The sequence below is a fragment of the Ictalurus punctatus genome, chromosome 28, assembly GCF_001660625.3.
Source record: "Ictalurus punctatus breed USDA103 chromosome 28, Coco_2.0, whole genome shotgun sequence".
Lineage (NCBI taxonomy): Eukaryota > Metazoa > Chordata > Actinopteri > Siluriformes > Ictaluridae > Ictalurus > Ictalurus punctatus.
The window spans coordinates 11666168-11683947 of record NC_030443.2 but is presented as its reverse complement, the minus strand read 5'-3'; the positions used below and the strand labels follow the sequence as shown (position 1 = coordinate 11683947).

The 17780-nt window shown below is 40.1% G+C and overlaps 1 protein-coding gene across 2 annotated transcripts in view; it reads right to left on the bottom strand.

The window, feature by feature from the left end:
- tlcd3a (TLC domain containing 3A) overlaps positions 1 to 15887 on the bottom strand; it is a 31686-nt gene extending 15799 nt beyond the window's left edge. Inside the window, exon 1 of one of the 2 annotated variants that reach the window (XM_017460031.3) lies at positions 15800 to 15887. In XM_017460031.3, coding sequence (XP_017315520.1) covers positions 15800 to 15801 — 2 coding nt within the window. In that variant the 5' untranslated portion in view covers positions 15802 to 15887. Of the gene's footprint in view, positions 1 to 14190; positions 15206 to 15799 lie in introns of those variants that run through there. The other variant, XM_017460030.3, reaches the window with a different exon arrangement.
- Between the last annotated feature and the right edge of the window lie 1893 nt (positions 15888 to 17780).

Sequence of the window (17780 nt, the reverse complement as noted above, 5' to 3'; positions counted from 1 at the left end):
AAAACTTGCGTTGGGAATTGCTCCTCGTCCTCGCTATGTTCATCGAGGCACACTGTGTACCGTCATTTCTCCTCACACCCCTGCAGATGCTCTTATAACATCTTTTTTGGTCTCCCTTTCGCTACTTTTGTACTAGTGTGCATTAGAAATGGAGTTCTATTTGGTAACCTCACATCACTGGAGTATTTACCAACACAGTCACCATCTAATCCCATGTCAGATCTGTAGTGGATTTTGGACTGTCCTGTCAAATTTGCATTAATAAATGCTAGATCGCTATCCAACAAAACCTTTATTTTAAATAACTTTTTTTACTACTCGTGCTCTGGATTTTCTATTTGTGACTGAGACCTGGCTCTGCCCTGGTGACTTTACAGCTCTAAAGGAACTTACTCCTGCAGACTGCCTGTTTTTTAATTCTCCAAGAACTGTAGGTTGTGGAGGTGGAATAGCAACAATTTTCAAGAACTGTTTTAAGTGTAAATTCGTGCCTGTTGAAAACTTTCTAAGCTTTGAGGTGCTGCTCTTCAAGGTTGATCTCACTGTCTCCTTGCTTTGCGCCCTGTTTACAGGCCACCTTATTTAAATAAGGACTTTTCTGACTTTTTGGCCTCCTTATGTCTCACTATGATAGACTTCTTTTTTGGATGACTTTAATATCCATGTCTGCTGTCAGTTTAAACACTTGGTCAAAGAGCTTCTTTGTCTTATGGACTCACTTAACTTTGTGCAATTTGTTTCTGGACCCACTCATCAGAAGGGTCACACCTTAAGCCTAGTTCACACTACATAATCTTAAGCCCGATTTTGGTACTCCACATCCTGTGGTGTGAAGTGTCGTCACTGGCAATGACTGCGGCAATGAGCTACAGCCAATGAGCAAGCAAGGCATGGGGTGAGGTCACCATGAGGAAGGGAAACCCACGAAACCTTTTTACTCATGTGTGCTAATCCTTCTTTCACCCACTTCCTTTGTCTTTTCCTTTTTGGGGTTTCTTCAACATAATTCATCGTGCAATGAAACAGCTCGCACCGCCTGTTTCTGTCCTACGTCCATCTTCAAATAAACAACTCCTGTTTAACGCGTGGTTTTTCGAGTCATATACCCGTCACTTCTCGTGTGTGTTTTCATGACAAAACATAGTTTGGACACCAGATAGAGTCGTCGGGTGACAGTTGTTGTCAGATCGTGTAGTGTTTGAGCCCCTGTCGCCGAGCAATCACATAGTGTGAACACTACAACGACTCCCGATTACAAGATAGCAAGTCGTGTAGTGTGAACAGCATAGCGTCCTGCCGAGGTCGAAAGTCGTGTAGTGTGAACAGCACAGCGTCCTGCCAACGTCGAAAGTTGTGTAGTGTGAACATCAGTGTTCTGCCGATGTCGAAAGTTGTGTAGTGTGAACTTAGCTTTAGTGTTTTGATTTTTCAGTGACTAATCTTGAAATTTGTGACGTTGCCATTTCTGATCATTGTCCAGTGGTTTTTAACTCTGTGCTAGCTTGTACTCTACTCAAATCTGATCATTCACATTTTTTCTAGAGGTTTTAATTCCTCTACTGCCAGGTCATTCAATGATGTGTATTTATCTTCCCAAACCCCTAATCTCAGATTTCTTCGTACCCGAGTGTTTTTAGTATTTTTGATTAATTTCAGTCCGCTTTCAGGGAACTTCACTGTCCTGAATCTGGTTTGTTGAAGGTTACCAATGATATCTTACTCATTCCTGACTCAGGCTCTTGCTGCATTTGAATCTTGCTTGATTTGAGTGCAGCATTTGACACAGTAGATCATGATATCCTTTTGCAAAGACTTAATAATGTAGCTGGGTTTCAGGGGCCTGTGCTGGAGTGGTTTGCCTCTTATCTTAAGGAGAGAACCTTTTCTGTTAATGTAGGAAATGTTTCACATCCTGTGCTCAAATTTCCTGTGGTGTTCCCCAGGGTTCCATTTTGGGTCCTCTTCTCTTTTCTCAATATACATTTCCTCTAGGTCATATTGAGAGACACCACTTATCGTATCATTTCTATGCCGATGACACTCAGCTTTATCTTCCTGTGAAAAAGAAGACCTGCTATGTGTTTAGTTTGTTTGACTGTCTGCATGGCATAAAATGCTGGATGGAAATAAACCTTTTACAACAAAACAATAATAAAACTGAAATAATCGTCTTTGTTCCATCAGCTCCAGGTCCATTGTTGGTCAGCTTGGTCCCCTCTCTTCTAATGTACGGCGTGACTGTGTCAAGTACCTTGGTGTCATTTTTTACTCAGCACTGTGCGTTGATAAGCAGATTAGTGCTGTTGTAAAAAGCAGTTTGTTTCAGTTAAGATCTATTGCTAGAATCAAGATGATGCTCTCCAAAAAGGACCTCAAATCTATCATTCATGCATTTCTAACATCTAGGTTGGACTACTGTAACTCGCTCTATCTGGGTTTGCCTAGAACAACTGTTGATCATTTGCAGTTGGTTCAAAATGCGGCAGCAAGATTACTGACTAGCACTAAAAAACGTCATCACATTACACTTGTGCTCACATCTCTTCACTGGTTACCGATCAAGTTCAGTGTTGATTTAAAAATTTTGCTTTTTGTTTTTAAAGCTTTGCATGCACTTGCTCTGCAGTATATTTGTGATCTTCTCACCCTGTACCCCTTCAATCATCCAGTCAATTACTACTCCCAGATCCTTGTTCATATTCTAAGGCTAAAGGTGACTGGGCTTTCTCGATGGCTGCTCCTAGGCTTTGGAATAGTCTTCATCCTTTTCTCTGTTTAAATCATCTTTGTGCCTATTTGTATTCTTTATGTTTTTTGAGGGTATAAATTTTTCATTGGTCCTTTTTATGGTTTTTGTCAAGTCTATTAATTTGTTTTAATTGTGTTTTATATGTACAACACAATGTTTTTAAACATGCTTTATAAATCAATAAACTAAACTAGGACATATATGTTAACACTGTGAGCAGCATAGGGATGTTAAACCAGAGATTATACAAAGGACTTTTGTTAAACTCTTAGCTTCTCTTTAAAACGTTCAGCCGTTGGGACTATTGTCATGAGCTGTCTCTAGGTGCACTAGGTCCAGAAGATTGGGATACAAAGCACACTTTTTCAGTAGTTCTGAGAGAGTTTTATACTCTAATCAGGAAATTGGTCAGTGTTTACGCAGAAACTGTCTAGAATAGTATGAGTAGGCATGAGACATAATATCGTGAATTGTCTCGAATGTCGCTATACATGAATTTGAATCTCATATCATCTATTGCAAGATTTCAATTTAATATTCATTATGAGTTTTACCTCTTCTTACACACGAGGTGGCCGCAGCAGAGACAGTCGTTATTAGTGGTTATTAGTCCAAAAAGCTAACGTATGATGCAGTCATGCATTTCAGGTAGATGTCCGATAACAGTAGGAGCAGTGGTGACACAAATTTGTTGTTTACCCTAAACATTTAATGCACAATCTACTGCCAATTTTTTTTTCCATATTAATAACTTTAACATGAAATTTACTTATCACACTGAAGGCAATTAAAAATAAATGTCGGCAATAGGGGAAATGACACCTTATATTAAAAATCCTGATCTACTTTCCTTACAATACACATATTGATGCAGGGGTTGGACTTCTCATTGCAAAATAAATGTATTAAAATGTAATATTTTATTTGCATCAATATCGTCTCATGTAGCCCATCTCGTATTGTGGCTTTAATGCATCGTCTCATGCCTAGATTTGAGACACCGCACTACTTCCGTTCATAGTAAGTATAAACCCAGCCATAGACACTTACACATACGCATATAGGGAAAGAGAGATAAGTGGTGAACAAAACTAACCAAGCCAGCAGGCTTCGGCGTAAGCTCTCAAAATATCATACACTTGCTCACTTGGGTAGAGAGACACTTCATTGTGAATGTCCAGAGAGTGTCTCCTCATTATCACTTCTGTAATAATCCTCTTCCTGCATTCTGGGAAAAGCACATCCTTCTTAGAAGCCCCACTAATGGCCATAAATATTCAGAAAGAAATACAGTATACATACAGCTAACATAATGAGATTCTTCTGTCTAATCCATAAATTGGCCAGTGTGGCTGCAAGCTTTCATTGCAACCAAGCAGGAGTCACACCAGTTTCCACTTGTTTAATCAGTTCATCTTGGTCGCCCATAAACTATCAAGTGTGCCCCCAAAGCCTGCAGCCACACTGGCCCACTGCGGATAAGATTGAAAACCCCTGGTTTAAACCATTTAACATACTATATATGATTTTATATAGAATAAGGAACTGTCTGATGTTTTTAATGCCCAAGAAACTTTTCCTAGAAACAAGAGAGAAGGTTTTTTAGGCAGAATCAAATTTTTATATATTATATATATTGTTTTTGACTTGCCACTGAACATATTGCTGAAAAGCTTAATAAATATGATAGGTCAAGAGTTTTGCTAAAATCTTTACCAACAAGGTGATTATGCATGTCCCATTTCACTGTGGGATGTACAGCTGCCATGTTGAACAGTACGCACTGCTTTATTCATATTTTTTATGCAGTGGCCCATCTCAACTCATACCATCTCTCTTGTATACTCACCAAATTATTTAACAAGAACTAAACTAGATTTTGGTCATCACAAACAAGTTGCCTGGCTACCTAGTTTAGTATGAAGGTTCTGTGGCTAAATTAAAACATGTTGATCACAAACTGATGGTATACACTGAAAACATTTGGGTTTGAGACCAAAAGATGAATATGGATCAGAATTTCAGCTTTCATTTCCCAATATTTACATTTAGATGTATTCAACAACTTACAACATGGCACCTTTGGTGGCAGAGCAAAATTGGCAGACAATGTTTCTGTAGACTTCCAAATTCATACAGAATTAACAACAAATGCAGAGTTCACAGGTGGAAAATAGGTTCAAACCAAGAGTAGACATTCAAAGTTATTAACTGTTTAAACAATCAATCTAACAGGGCACACCTGGGGTGTGATCGAGTTCCAGCTACAGACAGAGAGAAAGCGGAAACAGCAGCAGCCATGAAGGTTTTGAGGTGATTTGAGGTGGGAGCAGGCTGAGAACCGACAGGTGCTCCAGATGCTGCTGTAGCCAGCCATGCCTCCAGCTGCTGCTCCACCATCCATGGCTGCTCCAACTGGCCCAGCTGTGACCTCCTTCCCTTGCTGTCAGGGCACGTGAGTGAGTAGTGGCTGCCATGGGTTCAGTTGGAGTACTGAAGCGTGAGGAAGGTGGTGCAACAACGAGTCTGCCACCTGTTTGTGCAGCACCTCTCTCCAATACCCCAGAAAAACAGTGGATTTTCCACTCCATTTGGGTTACACCAATTTTCCACCCTTCCATTTGGTTTGTTTTGGGCCCCAGTGACCTTTCAGCATCTCGGACAGAATACTCACCCGCACAGAGTGTATGCTGCTGCTTATTTAGAGCATACTCATTTATAGTAATGATTGGCAGCTCCAAGCTGTCCTGAGATCCTTGAGATGGGTGGGACTCTTAGCAAACCCAATGAGGTGTGCGATTGGGCAGATGGAAGTATGGTATCTGGGCTTCCACTCAGGCCATGGGCATGTGCATCCCCATGACAGCAGCAATTGCAGCATGCCCAAGACCCAAAACAAAAAAGTGGGTGAGGCAGATTATAGGGCTGGCAGGCTATTGTCATAAGGTTGTACCCAATTCTTTTCTTCGCATACCCCAGCATGCCAGGAAATTGGGGTCAGAGCACAGGATTAAACATGATATGGCACCCCTGGAGCAGAGAGGGTTAAGGGCCCAACAGTGGCAGCTTGGCAGTACTGGGGCTTGAACCCAGACCTTCCGATCAGTAACCCAGAGCCTTAAAATGACAAACTCTGACAAACACAACCTGGTAGCAAACAGAAATACAAATGTTTAGATATAGATGAGCTACATCTTAATTTCAGCTAGAACATGCTGCAAATGGAAAGGTGATTGCTACTCCTGTTGTCCCTGATCAGAGAAAAACTGGTCGAAAACACCATGCAAATTTTATGGGGCTGTGTTTCTTGGTGCCGCAGAACAGGTGCCATCTCCTGGGTTTCTTCTTGAGTGCCAGACTTACTCATGCCCTGCAGCCACTCGTCAAAATTTTCTCCATTCCATACTGTTTGAGGAGGCACCTCCACCGGCCCTTCAGCCTCCCAAATGCACACACTACCGTCATTCATGCTCTGCTTAGGCGATAGTTAAAATGTTGCTGTTCCCCGTCAACTGGCCATGGTCACTGTAGGGCTTCATCAGCCAATACATGAGTGGGTAGACTGCGTCCCCCAGGACTGTGATCAGCACTTCAATGCCTCCAATGTTGCATATAAGCTGTATAAATAAAGAAATCAATTGTGATAAATGATCAATGTGGCATTGCTTGCATATTATGAATTGCTTGTTTCTCTCATTTGTAAGTAATCTGGACATAAAATGAACATGTATGGTGATAAATTTATATCTGTCTTGGTGTAAAAAGCACATACTACCTCCAGTTTTTTTTAATTACCAATAATGCTACTAAAGACTGCTTTTACAAATCCACACATTTTTCTCCTCATCTTTACTATAACATTTTTACAGACAAAATCTTTTGCTAGCTTTTCTATTATTCTTGGGACAACAATGAATGATCATGGTTTTATTGCTGGATAAAGAGCACCTCTCTCGGTGGAGAACTCGGGTGTCATGAACACTGCCTGCCCGACTGACATCGATATTGCTCAACCTGATGGAGATTGTTAATTAGACATTGACTTATTAAAAAAAAAAAACCCTGTACATAAAGTATAAAATTATGTAATATACTTAACGAAAAAAAAATCCTATAAAATCAGCTAACTGGCCACAGTCCATTACCTGGCCAAAGTGGTTTGACCGTGTATGGACTTTGTACATAAGCAAAATTTCTAATAAATAAATAAATAAATAAATTAAAATGTTAATGGTTACTTACTGTGATTGACAATCTACAACAGCTTGCAGGCTTATGAAATGATGTCCTTTGCAACTGAAATAGCCCTTGGCATTGTTTTGTGTAGCCGTTATCGGGATGTGCGTCCCGTTGATGGTACCTGCACATTGAGGGAAACCGCATCCCTGATGTCCAGGAAACTGTGGGCAATTGAATGCATTTCTGCATGTAGGACACCAGTGCACTGCAACCTTCCCACACTCAGATGCATACTGTAAACCAGCTCAGCCCAAAGAGTTGAGAGATCGTGTTATACCCGCTGCAGGTAGCGAGATACCACAGAGCCACGGTGACGTGTTTATCGACCGTTATAGCCTGATGGAGAGGAGTGTATCTCCTCATTAAATTGTGTTGCAGACTGACACAAAGAAAATCGAAGGTCTGGCGGCCCATTCGGAAACTGGATAGCCAGTCTTGTTCCGTAAAAGAAGCCAGCACTATATTTTCCCATCAGTGTTGACTCCGAGCTTTCATCCTGGTAACCCACCGTGTTTTAAAGTTTAGTACTTCCGACACCAAAAATGCTGCACGTAGTAAGTGCTGCCTTTTGTTGCATAAGCGTTATAGCAAGCATTTTCGTTTTCTTTTCGACTGCATTCGCAACCCAAATAGATCAAAACAGTGGCTGTCGTTTCAGTTCAGTGGAAATGTGTGTTTGCATTTTGCGCAGGAATAGAAGATCAGATTCATATCGGTTTCACTGAAACGCATAATCTGGCCAAGTGTAAATGGAACCGTTTTAACAAATCAGATAGCTTTCCGATCAGAGAAAATGCATGAAGTGACCAGGTGTAAATGTGGCTAAAGAGGCTCGCCGAGGCATCACCAACACCAGAGATATTTGGCATGCTAAATATCTGTAGCTGTCGGGCGACTCCACATCTTGTGGTGTGAAAAGGTCGTCACTGGCATTGATTGCAGTGACGAGCTACAGCCAACGAGACAGCAAGACATGGGGTGAGGTCACAGTGAGGAAGGGAAACCAGCAAAACCTATGGCAGAAGCATAAAGGGGAGAAGCCTTACAACTTTTTAAACATTTCAAAGATTCAAACAATACGAACAGGCTTGTCATTACAAAACATTTTTTACTCACCTCCAACTCTCTGTAGCACACACAATCCCTGCTACCCATGTGTGCTAATCCATTCTTTCACCCACTTTCTTTGCTTTTTCCTTTTTGGGGTTTCTTCAGCACAAATCATCACGCAAACAGCTCGCACCACTTGTTTCTCTCCTACGTCCATCTTCGAATAAACAACTCCCGTTTCACACATGGTTTTTGCGTCATATATCCGCGTCACTTCTTGGCTGTGTTTTCGTGACAAAACATAGTTTGGACACCAGATAGAGTCGTCGGGTGACAGAGTGGTTGTCAGATCGTGTATCCCCCTGTCACCGAGCAATCACATAGTGTGAACGCCACAACGACTTCATGACTCCCACTACAAGACAGCAAGTCGTGTAGTGTGAACAGCACAGCGTTCTGCCGATGTTGAAAGTCGTGTAGTGTGAACTAGTCTTAAGTACAGCATGACTGAGAAGGACTGTCTTGCCATCAAGTGGGCGTTCCTTACCCTCTGCAGCTGCAGATTGGACGGCGGGGGTATGTGGAAGCAGGGGCATGGTCGAGCGTTCGTGGCGGACAGAGAGGATGCAGAGGAACGAGGAGGTAAAGCGTGATTCTCACCTGTGTGTGATCATGGCAAGTTGACTTATGCAAGTTTTGTTTGTTTTTCAGGAGGCCGTGAACCAGAGAGAGACAGCTGAGCGGAACTCCGTGTTCGTCCACGAGTGAATGCTGAAACTCGCTCGCAGAATAAATTAAAATGAATGGAGCACAAAGCTTTGTGAAGAGACGCCTGTCACCCGAGTCCTCCTGCCCATCCATGCACGACAGTGTTCTACACATGTGTTCCAATATTTTTGATCACCTGAAAAATGGTTGCCATGTTCCAAGTTGTTAAACACATCGAGATGTAAATATCAGGATACAAAAACTGAGATTCTGATCTATCATCTAATTCATCTTTTGATCTCAAACCCAAAAGTCTTCAGTGTCTGGGGGATTGGAAGCCCTTGCTGTTCCAATACTTTTGGAAGTGACCGCATAAAAACATGCACCATTTGTGTATGTGTACATATATTTAGCCATCCAGGAGCAGGTATGCATTTAAACAGCACACTTGTGTGTGAATTACTTAACGTTAGCAATGTTTTTTCTCTGACTAAAGCCAGGAATTTTTACTCTACCTCAGGTCAAAAGATCATCCTTTCCTTCTTAGCATGAGAGCCACAGCACATTTTATAAGAATTGCGTGCTAGTCGGTCTATTGTTGGTGTAATCCACTCAAAGCAGTATTCCACTAAATTATTCATTTCTGTTAAATTACACGCTGAGTCATTTCAACATCACAGCCTGCCAGATGCTCTCTCTTGGTTCCAACATACAGTATAAAGCTAAAATTAGCAATGAGACGTTAAAAGCCTGAAATAGTTTTTTTTTTTTTTTTTTTTACATAACCTTTCTATACCACTAAGATTTCAAAAGGTTTGCTGATCCTACAGAAGCACTAATATTTCACACAAGAACTGTAATGCAGATTGACAGTGTCATTTATCAGTGTTTGGAGTGTATTAGTCAATCCCACTGAATCCCAATGAAGGGATTATCTGATCCCTGTCATCTTGTAATATTATGCAATGCGCTAATCAGTCAGGAACATGAATGGGTTTAGGAGAGAATGCTGGCGGAGCTCTGAATTTGTTAAGTATACCAAGTTGCCAGTTTATTAGTTACACCAATCTTCTATCTACATTCATTTGCCATTTTCTTGGCACTTAGTAGGTGAACAGTTACTGACTAAGTTACTGTCCAATTGTTACTCCACAAGTTAACCGCTCCACTATGATTAACCATGAGGCTTAAAACCATGTTAACCATGTTATGCTTGAAAGAGCGTTTCATGCCAGTCACTAGGGTGTATGGGGTTTTCATTCTCTGGTTGTTGACCAAGAGAAGAAATAACACTGGTGACTGCTATATCATCAACTTACTCGTTTCCCTTGGCAATGACGACTAAAAAACTGATGCACACCAGACACATTATCTGCTTGCCCTGAGCATCCAGGCTAGTGATTTGTCCATCCCTGAGAATCTGTGTTAATCGTTCTCCAGCCTTTATCTGTTTCTGACCACATAGTCACTGTGTGATCGATACCATATCAATATCATGGCTGTGTTAGGAACGGTTCAATAGCCAAATTAGCAGTGAGCTTATGATAGTCCCTTACCATTGAGTTAGAGAAGAGGCTGACAAAACAGCCAGAGGACACAAGACTGGCTGAACTTTGAGATCACCATAGGACACAGTATGAGGGAAAGATGGGGAAGATGTCAAGGTCCACAGACCAATATTATCTAGATTTACAGAAAAATTCAAGTATTGGTGTACAGATACAGTATTAGCTTCCAAACTGTACCGATATGCAGAAAAGGAGTAGATTTACTCTATAATCCTTATGCATTTGTAAGTCAGTGAAGAATAACTTGCTGCTTGAGTGGTGCGTGGTTGAGGCCAGATCAGTCTGACTACTGAGACAGCAATGCTAATTAATACAGAAAAACAACAACAGAACAAACATCCTGGTCTGTCCTGTGCGAACTTTAGAGATCTCAGAAAAGTTTCAATTGCATTTGAAGGACTTTTTATTGAGTTCTCCAATTTAGTCGACTCACATTGAATTACATTTTTATCTCTAAAGCCCCTATAGTTTCACATAGGACATGGATGCACTTCGTAGTTATGCAGTTACTGAATGTAGCCCATTTGTTGCTATGCACTGTTGATCAGCTTCTCCCTACCCCGCCATTCAATGGAAAGGCATCAAAACAAAACCACCAATAATCACACCACCATAGCAAGTAAAAAATATGTAATACCACGCAGCAATAATCTAACCTAAAGGAATGTAATTTATACCACTGTGCAAGAACTGCATAGAAATTTTTGTACACCCTTATTGGAAATAAAAGTGCGTTTTCACTTAATTTCATGAGGTTTCAGTCTAGTGCCCTTGCTCAAATGATGGTGACCAATGGCATTTCGCTAAACTCATCACCTGAAACCTGTTTTAGCGTCGGCTAAAAAGTGTACGGAAAGACAATATAGGTGCCACATTAGAACTGCAGAGTCCAACAGCAAGCTGAGATCACTTTCCAAAGCAAAGCATGATGCTGCAATGGAAAACACAGATAGCGTTTTGGGGCCTGTATTGGAACTGCTGACTAGGAACTTAGAGCAGCAGCTACATTTTCACAAGGGAAGTAATATGTTTAACAATAGCCACAGCGTTCAGTCCTGACAACAATATCAAACCAGTTATTTTCTGGAAAAACCTTCCCAGAATTTTTAAAAATAAAAAAATTGCCACGTTGTTGTGTCAGATTGTTTCATTACTTCTTCAATGATGCAGTCAACAAAGATCTATACCAAAGCCAAGAAAATGCATGTCAGCATCAGCTTATCACTCATTATACAGCCTTCAAACTTAAGCCCAAATACATGGAGAAAACTGATAAAGGCAGTACCTTCCTCCCATGTTGAAAATAAAACACAGATAGGCAAATAGACACTATATGTACCCAAACTCAAATAGGCACTCTTGTCCCCAACATTGAAAGTTGAAGTCCTTGCATTAGGTTTCTAATGAGACAAAACTTTTAGATCCAATTATCTGATCCTCAAACTGAGGTATAATCCTTATACTCAGTGTACAGCTCATGAATAACACTATCACATATACTGTGATATATCATTGCACTGTCAATTGCAGTTTATGATGAATAATACACAGTTTTGTTCTATTAATTTTTATACCACAGAGCTGTAGAAAGGTCAATTCCAATTGCACTGTAAAACCAGATAAGTTCATTTAACTCAAAAAATTTGAGGAAACTAATTCTCTCAATTTTTATGTTGATAAATCAATTTAAGCCAAATACACTTAAATATAACAAGTCTGAGTTAATGTTTTGTTATATTTAAGTGTATTTGGCTTAAACATAAAAATTATTAAACATAAAAATTGAGGTAATTAGTTTCCTCAAATTTTTGAGTTAAATGAACTATCCAGTTTTACAGTGTGGTCAGAATTTTCTAGAACAGTGTGGTTCAGGCTGTAGTTCCAGCTGCAACGTTTACATCAATGTACTTGCTCGAATAGGTTATCATATATATATATATAGTAGCAACTTAAACAGAGCAGATGTCTGGCAAACACTCAACATAAATGGATTTTAAAGTGTATAGTCACTGACATGGTAAAGTTTTCTGTGAGGAGATTGATTATTTATTTAATAGCATTTTTGGAAGGAGTCTCCGGTGTCTGCACTTTATTAATGTCAAAGGTAAAGCTGTAATGTTACACAGGAAAGTCTTCAGAATGGAAGGCTTTGCGGTTTCTTGGTAACACGATGCACGTGTTAATAATTTCAAGAGAAAAAAAGTGAGGATGGTAAATGAATGACGGTTGATACCGGTGACTTGATGTACACAAATTTAACTGACATTTAACCAGTTGGTACATGCATTAAACATGAAACCACTCACTTGGTTCTTGTGAATTCTGTATATTTTGGAGCCTCTTCATCTTTTAATCCCCTGATAGACATTCAGTTCATAAGTTACTGTACACCTATGTTGTATCTATAATCAGTGGTTACTTCTTCAGGTCCTCCTACCATTATAGGAAGGTGCATCATTATTATACAATCAAAAATATGTAGCCAATAAGTGTTTTTAAAAAGGCCAGAAACACTATCATGACACTACTACTCCAGTGTCTCTACTGAGATGAGAAAACCCCCAAACAAATAATAAACGGTGACTTTGTAGCTTTGTTTAAATTTACAGTTTTTATTGGATAGGCAAACATTTGGCTTATGCTTGAGCGTTGTGGACCAAATAATCTCCCAACACATATCTCCTTTTGTGGTGAATTAATATCTTTAGTGCTGGGTGGAAACCTTTAGGTAGTGGGAAACACCTTTAGCAGTGGATAAACTTTGGAATCTTTGGAAGTGATGGAAACCCTTTGGTAGTGGCAGAAACCCTTAGGTGGTGTACAGACACCTTTGATGCTGGCTGAACCCTGGTGGTGTTGCTAGACCCTTAAGCGGTAGGGGAACACATTTACCAGTGGATGAATAACTAAAGGCTTTAATTGCGGTGGATGAACACCTTTAGTGGTTGCTGGAAACACTTCAGTAGTGGAGCGGGAACACCTTTAGAGGCAATTAACACCTTTAGAGGTGGATAAACACTTTTGGTAGTGATGGAAACACTTCAGTAGTGGGAAGGGGACACCTTTAGTGGTGGAAACCCTTAGATGGTGTGTGGACACCTTTAATGGTGGCTGATCCCTAGTGGTGTTGCTAGACCCTTAAGCAGTAGGGGTACATATTAACCCTGTGTGTTAAATCCACATATTAAGTGGATGAATACCTAAGTGCTTTAGTTGTGGTGGAAACACCTTAGGTGGTGGATGAACACCTTTAGCAGTGGACGATTAATTAAAGTGGTGGCTTAAGACCTGTAGTAGCATGGGAACACATTTTAATTGTGGTGTGAAGCCCTCAGGTGGTGTAGGAAGACCTGTAGTGGTGGTGAATCACCTTTGGTATGATGGACATGGACACATTTGGTAGATGAATAGCATGAGTTGCAGTGGGAAATGCTCAGGAGGTGAATGAACACGCGCATTGGACAACCGCCTGAAACGGTGAATGAAAGCCCAGTATAACGGGCGAGAAACACACACGCTTAAAAGAGATCATCGGCCTGACTGAGTGACCATCTGACACACACACACACAAAAAAAAACAACAACAAAAAACCCAAAAAGGGGGGGGGGGGGTTTGATCTGATTAAAAGTGTCACTCTGTCCTAGGAAGGCTACACGGCAGCAGATAATCGGCCTAACGTTTTTGCTGCTTACTGTTGCTTATTATAAACTTAGCAAGCCAGTGAACATTACAGCTCACTACAACAGGCACGAGCTAAACTTAATATTACACAAACAGACATGTCACCAAATCGTTTCTGCTAATACACAACTCAAACCTGCTGTGACAAAGTAAAATATCGCTTGTTAAAAAAAACAAAAACAGAAGTTTCTTACCTCTCGCTGACCAGCACCACGTCCGCATCGCTCCAGCGCCTGAAAACGAGCGGCAGTGTTTTCCTCAAGATTATAAACAAGCTAGGAAAGAGCACAGCCCCGCTCAGCAGCACGCGCCACATCCTAGTTTCTCCTCCAAGAAACACTCGTGGGTTTTTAAGGGTGAAATCCAGCCACAGGTGGCAATCTCACGCGCGCGCTCGCTCTCTCTCTCTCTCTCTCTCTCTCTCTCTCTCTCACACACACACACACACACACACACACACACACACACTCTCTCACACACAGACCGTGGTTTGCAAGCAGCTTAGTTCAATCATTCCTTACATATCACAGCTTTTTTCAGGGAGATAATGAAGTCCTACGCAGTAGCCTGCGTTTCTCTTAAACACGTGCTCCGGTATCTCCTGCAACATGAAGCTCGTTTTCCAGATCAGCAAAGAGGAAAAGTCTTCAAGAACCGGCGTTATCTGAATGAATAGGAATTCTGTTTCCGCGCTCTTACTGCTCGACAGCGCCGTTTAGCGGACCAGCAGCTCGGTACATCAGCTTAGTGCTGGGTTTCCAACTCTCTGCGGTGACTCGGTTCTTTTGGCTCGAGCTTTTGATTCATTTGATTCACCGCTCTGAGGATCATCAGTGAAACGACTCACTTTGATAGTCATTGTACTGAAGAGTAAGCATGGCTGTGTCTGAAACCGCTCACTCATTCACTATTCCCTATATAGCGAATGACATTTGAGTGTACTAGTATATGGGGAAGAGGTGAAGGGAAATGAGTGAGTGAATCCGGACGCTGATAATGAGTCAGAGATCACTGTGTCACGGAAATTATTGTTGTTATTATATAGTAAAACAATAAAGTTCATTTTCTTACGTTTATTGTATTAGTTTATAAAGAGAACAAAAACTGCTTGTCATGTTTATTTACTATTAGGCTTATTTATTATATTTTAAAACAAAAAAGAGAATAAAAACACTACTGTGACATTTATTTTAGTCATTTATTTAAAAAAAAAAAAAAAAAAAAAAAAAAAAAAAAAGTAGAAAAGAACTATTTTCGCTGGGTTTTCATTTTCGAGGGGGTTCGTGTTAGTGTCCTCAAACTGACTCCGGAGGTAAACCTGTAACCCGTAAAATCTACTCCGTCTGAATAGTTTTGGTTTTGGCGAAACTTCTTTTTTTTTTCCCCGAGCAGAAGAAAAAAGCGGATTTCAGAAAGAATAACAACTTTAAAGCGTGCTTTGTTAGCTCGAAGATGCCACCTATCGGTAAGAAGACAAAATACATCCAGCTGTTAATTAATAACTGATGACTAGATCCTTCCAACTCCTGTAGGAAACAAATGTAACTAAATATATTTCCCCCATCTGTCCCTAAATTAATTAAAAAGTCGTCAGTACATTATTTTCTAACATGTATGTGAATACTGTACATATGTGTTAACTAACAAATGTGAACAATCCACCAAATTAGCATTTGATGTGTGCAATTAGTCATTTACAAGTTAATTCGCAAACTAAGTGGCTGAAAATAAATACGGTGTCAATTATATGCATCATTTCGCTTCGAAATTTCTCGAAAAAGGTTAACAAAAAGTTACACTTACATTTGTTACAGTTGTCGCCTCCGATGTTACCGTCTGCCATATTTATTTTTCTTTTGCGTTCTATCGCCATCTAGAGTTGGATTATGGGAAAAATAGTGCGTTGGTGAGTGTACATCACATGTCCACTCGAAATTAGAGTGCATTGTGGGTATAAATGAGTGAACGAACGTAGGGAAGGAAATTGTTCACTCAGAATTCGGACATCACTACAAAATGGCCGACACCCAATATAGTACACTATATAGGAGATAGGGAGCAGTTTCAGACACAGCATATGTACTTTGAAATCATTACATTAGTATAAAATTATATATTATTTAATATTTTAATGACTAAAAACTACAGCTACTTAAATTGACTTAAGAACATGTCTACTCCCAGGCATATTCACTCTCGCAGGGGTTTACAGACACACATAAATATGTCTAATATCCTAATAAAGTTAATAAAGTGTTCTATCTACAGTTTTACTGTATATAGAGCAGAGGTGTCAAACTCATTTTAGATAACAACCCAAATTACTCATTAATCCAAGTCCAGACTCCAAAAATTATATGTCGGATTATCTGTCGTGAATGTACGCAAAACATCCCATAATATTGAAGTATGTGTTTCAGTTAGATTTGATTGCACAAGTATTCGTCTACATTGCCATGGATCTCCTAATTAGTTCTTTTGTAGAGACAACAATACAACGTTGAAGTTTCAGCTTTCTAACAAAATTAAATTTATTGTTCTATTGCACCCCTAGAGGAATAACAGAGACTAGCACTTCATATTCGAATTGATCGAGTCCGATTACAGTCCACAAGATAATCAGAACAGGATTGTAAATTAAATTCTAAACAAATTCACTGTATCTTAACAAAATTAATATATGGCTCACATTTCAGTAATTTTATATGGGATAATCCATGGTTAGGTATGCATTACACGATGTGGAGGAAAAAGAACCAGAAAGATAGTTATTGCCTCTGCAGAGTGCATTAAAGTCATTTGTACAACAGTGCTGTTGGAGTCTTGATTCTGATTGGCTGACAGATGTTCTGAGGTGTGCAATTATTTTCCAGTAAATGCATAGCTAAAGTAGTTCCAGTCAGGTCTTGACCACATTACAGTTCCATATCACTTTGCCAAGTGAACTGAGATAATGGAAAAGTTAGTACACAGATCTAAAAGCACGTTTGTTTGATTTGTTCAGTTATATGCCGGTCATTTGATTTTTAATTGAAAGTTTGTTGATTGGTCTAGCATGGTTGGCAAGCCCTGCCCTGTGTAACGAATTATGGCAATTAATTAGCTAAATTATATGTGAGTCATCTTGATGTGTGCTGATTGGTTATTGGTGGTTACGACGATGTGTCGCTGTTGAAACTTGACAGTATTAGTCACTGTTATAATGGACAAATAGTATCGAAATGGCACACTTAAAAGAAAGCTAAAAAAATGAGCGACAACAACAAAGGAAGCACTCTATTAAGTAAAACGATCACTGGATTTTTCACACCTGTGACACCACAGCCTGATGTGCAAGCAAAAAACAACCTGCTGGAGGAAACAGCTGGAGCTGATCTGACATCAAGAACAGAGCAGTTCATTAATGGAGTATGATCTCTTCAGTCAGAAGCCATTAGCTCATTGGAAGAAATGGCAACTTGATCAGCAACTGAACCAGATAGGCCTACAACTCCTACAGATTCTTTAGCAACCGACCCAGCTCGCTGGGGTAAAATTGATGAGTGTGAGCTTACTGGTCACGGAAAGGTCCGGACTCCTGTCAAAATAATGATGAGAATGTTAAAGCCTCTGAACACCACTACAAGCATCAGAAGAGATTGTTTTTCAAAACTCATTTCAGACGTGTTGCTATACTCACCTTCCACCGGTTGTGTATTTTGTTTTGCTTGCCGCCTTTTTGGCGAGGGTGACGGTCAATCCTTTTTTGAGTCTGTCTATAATGACTGGAAACATGCTACTAGGC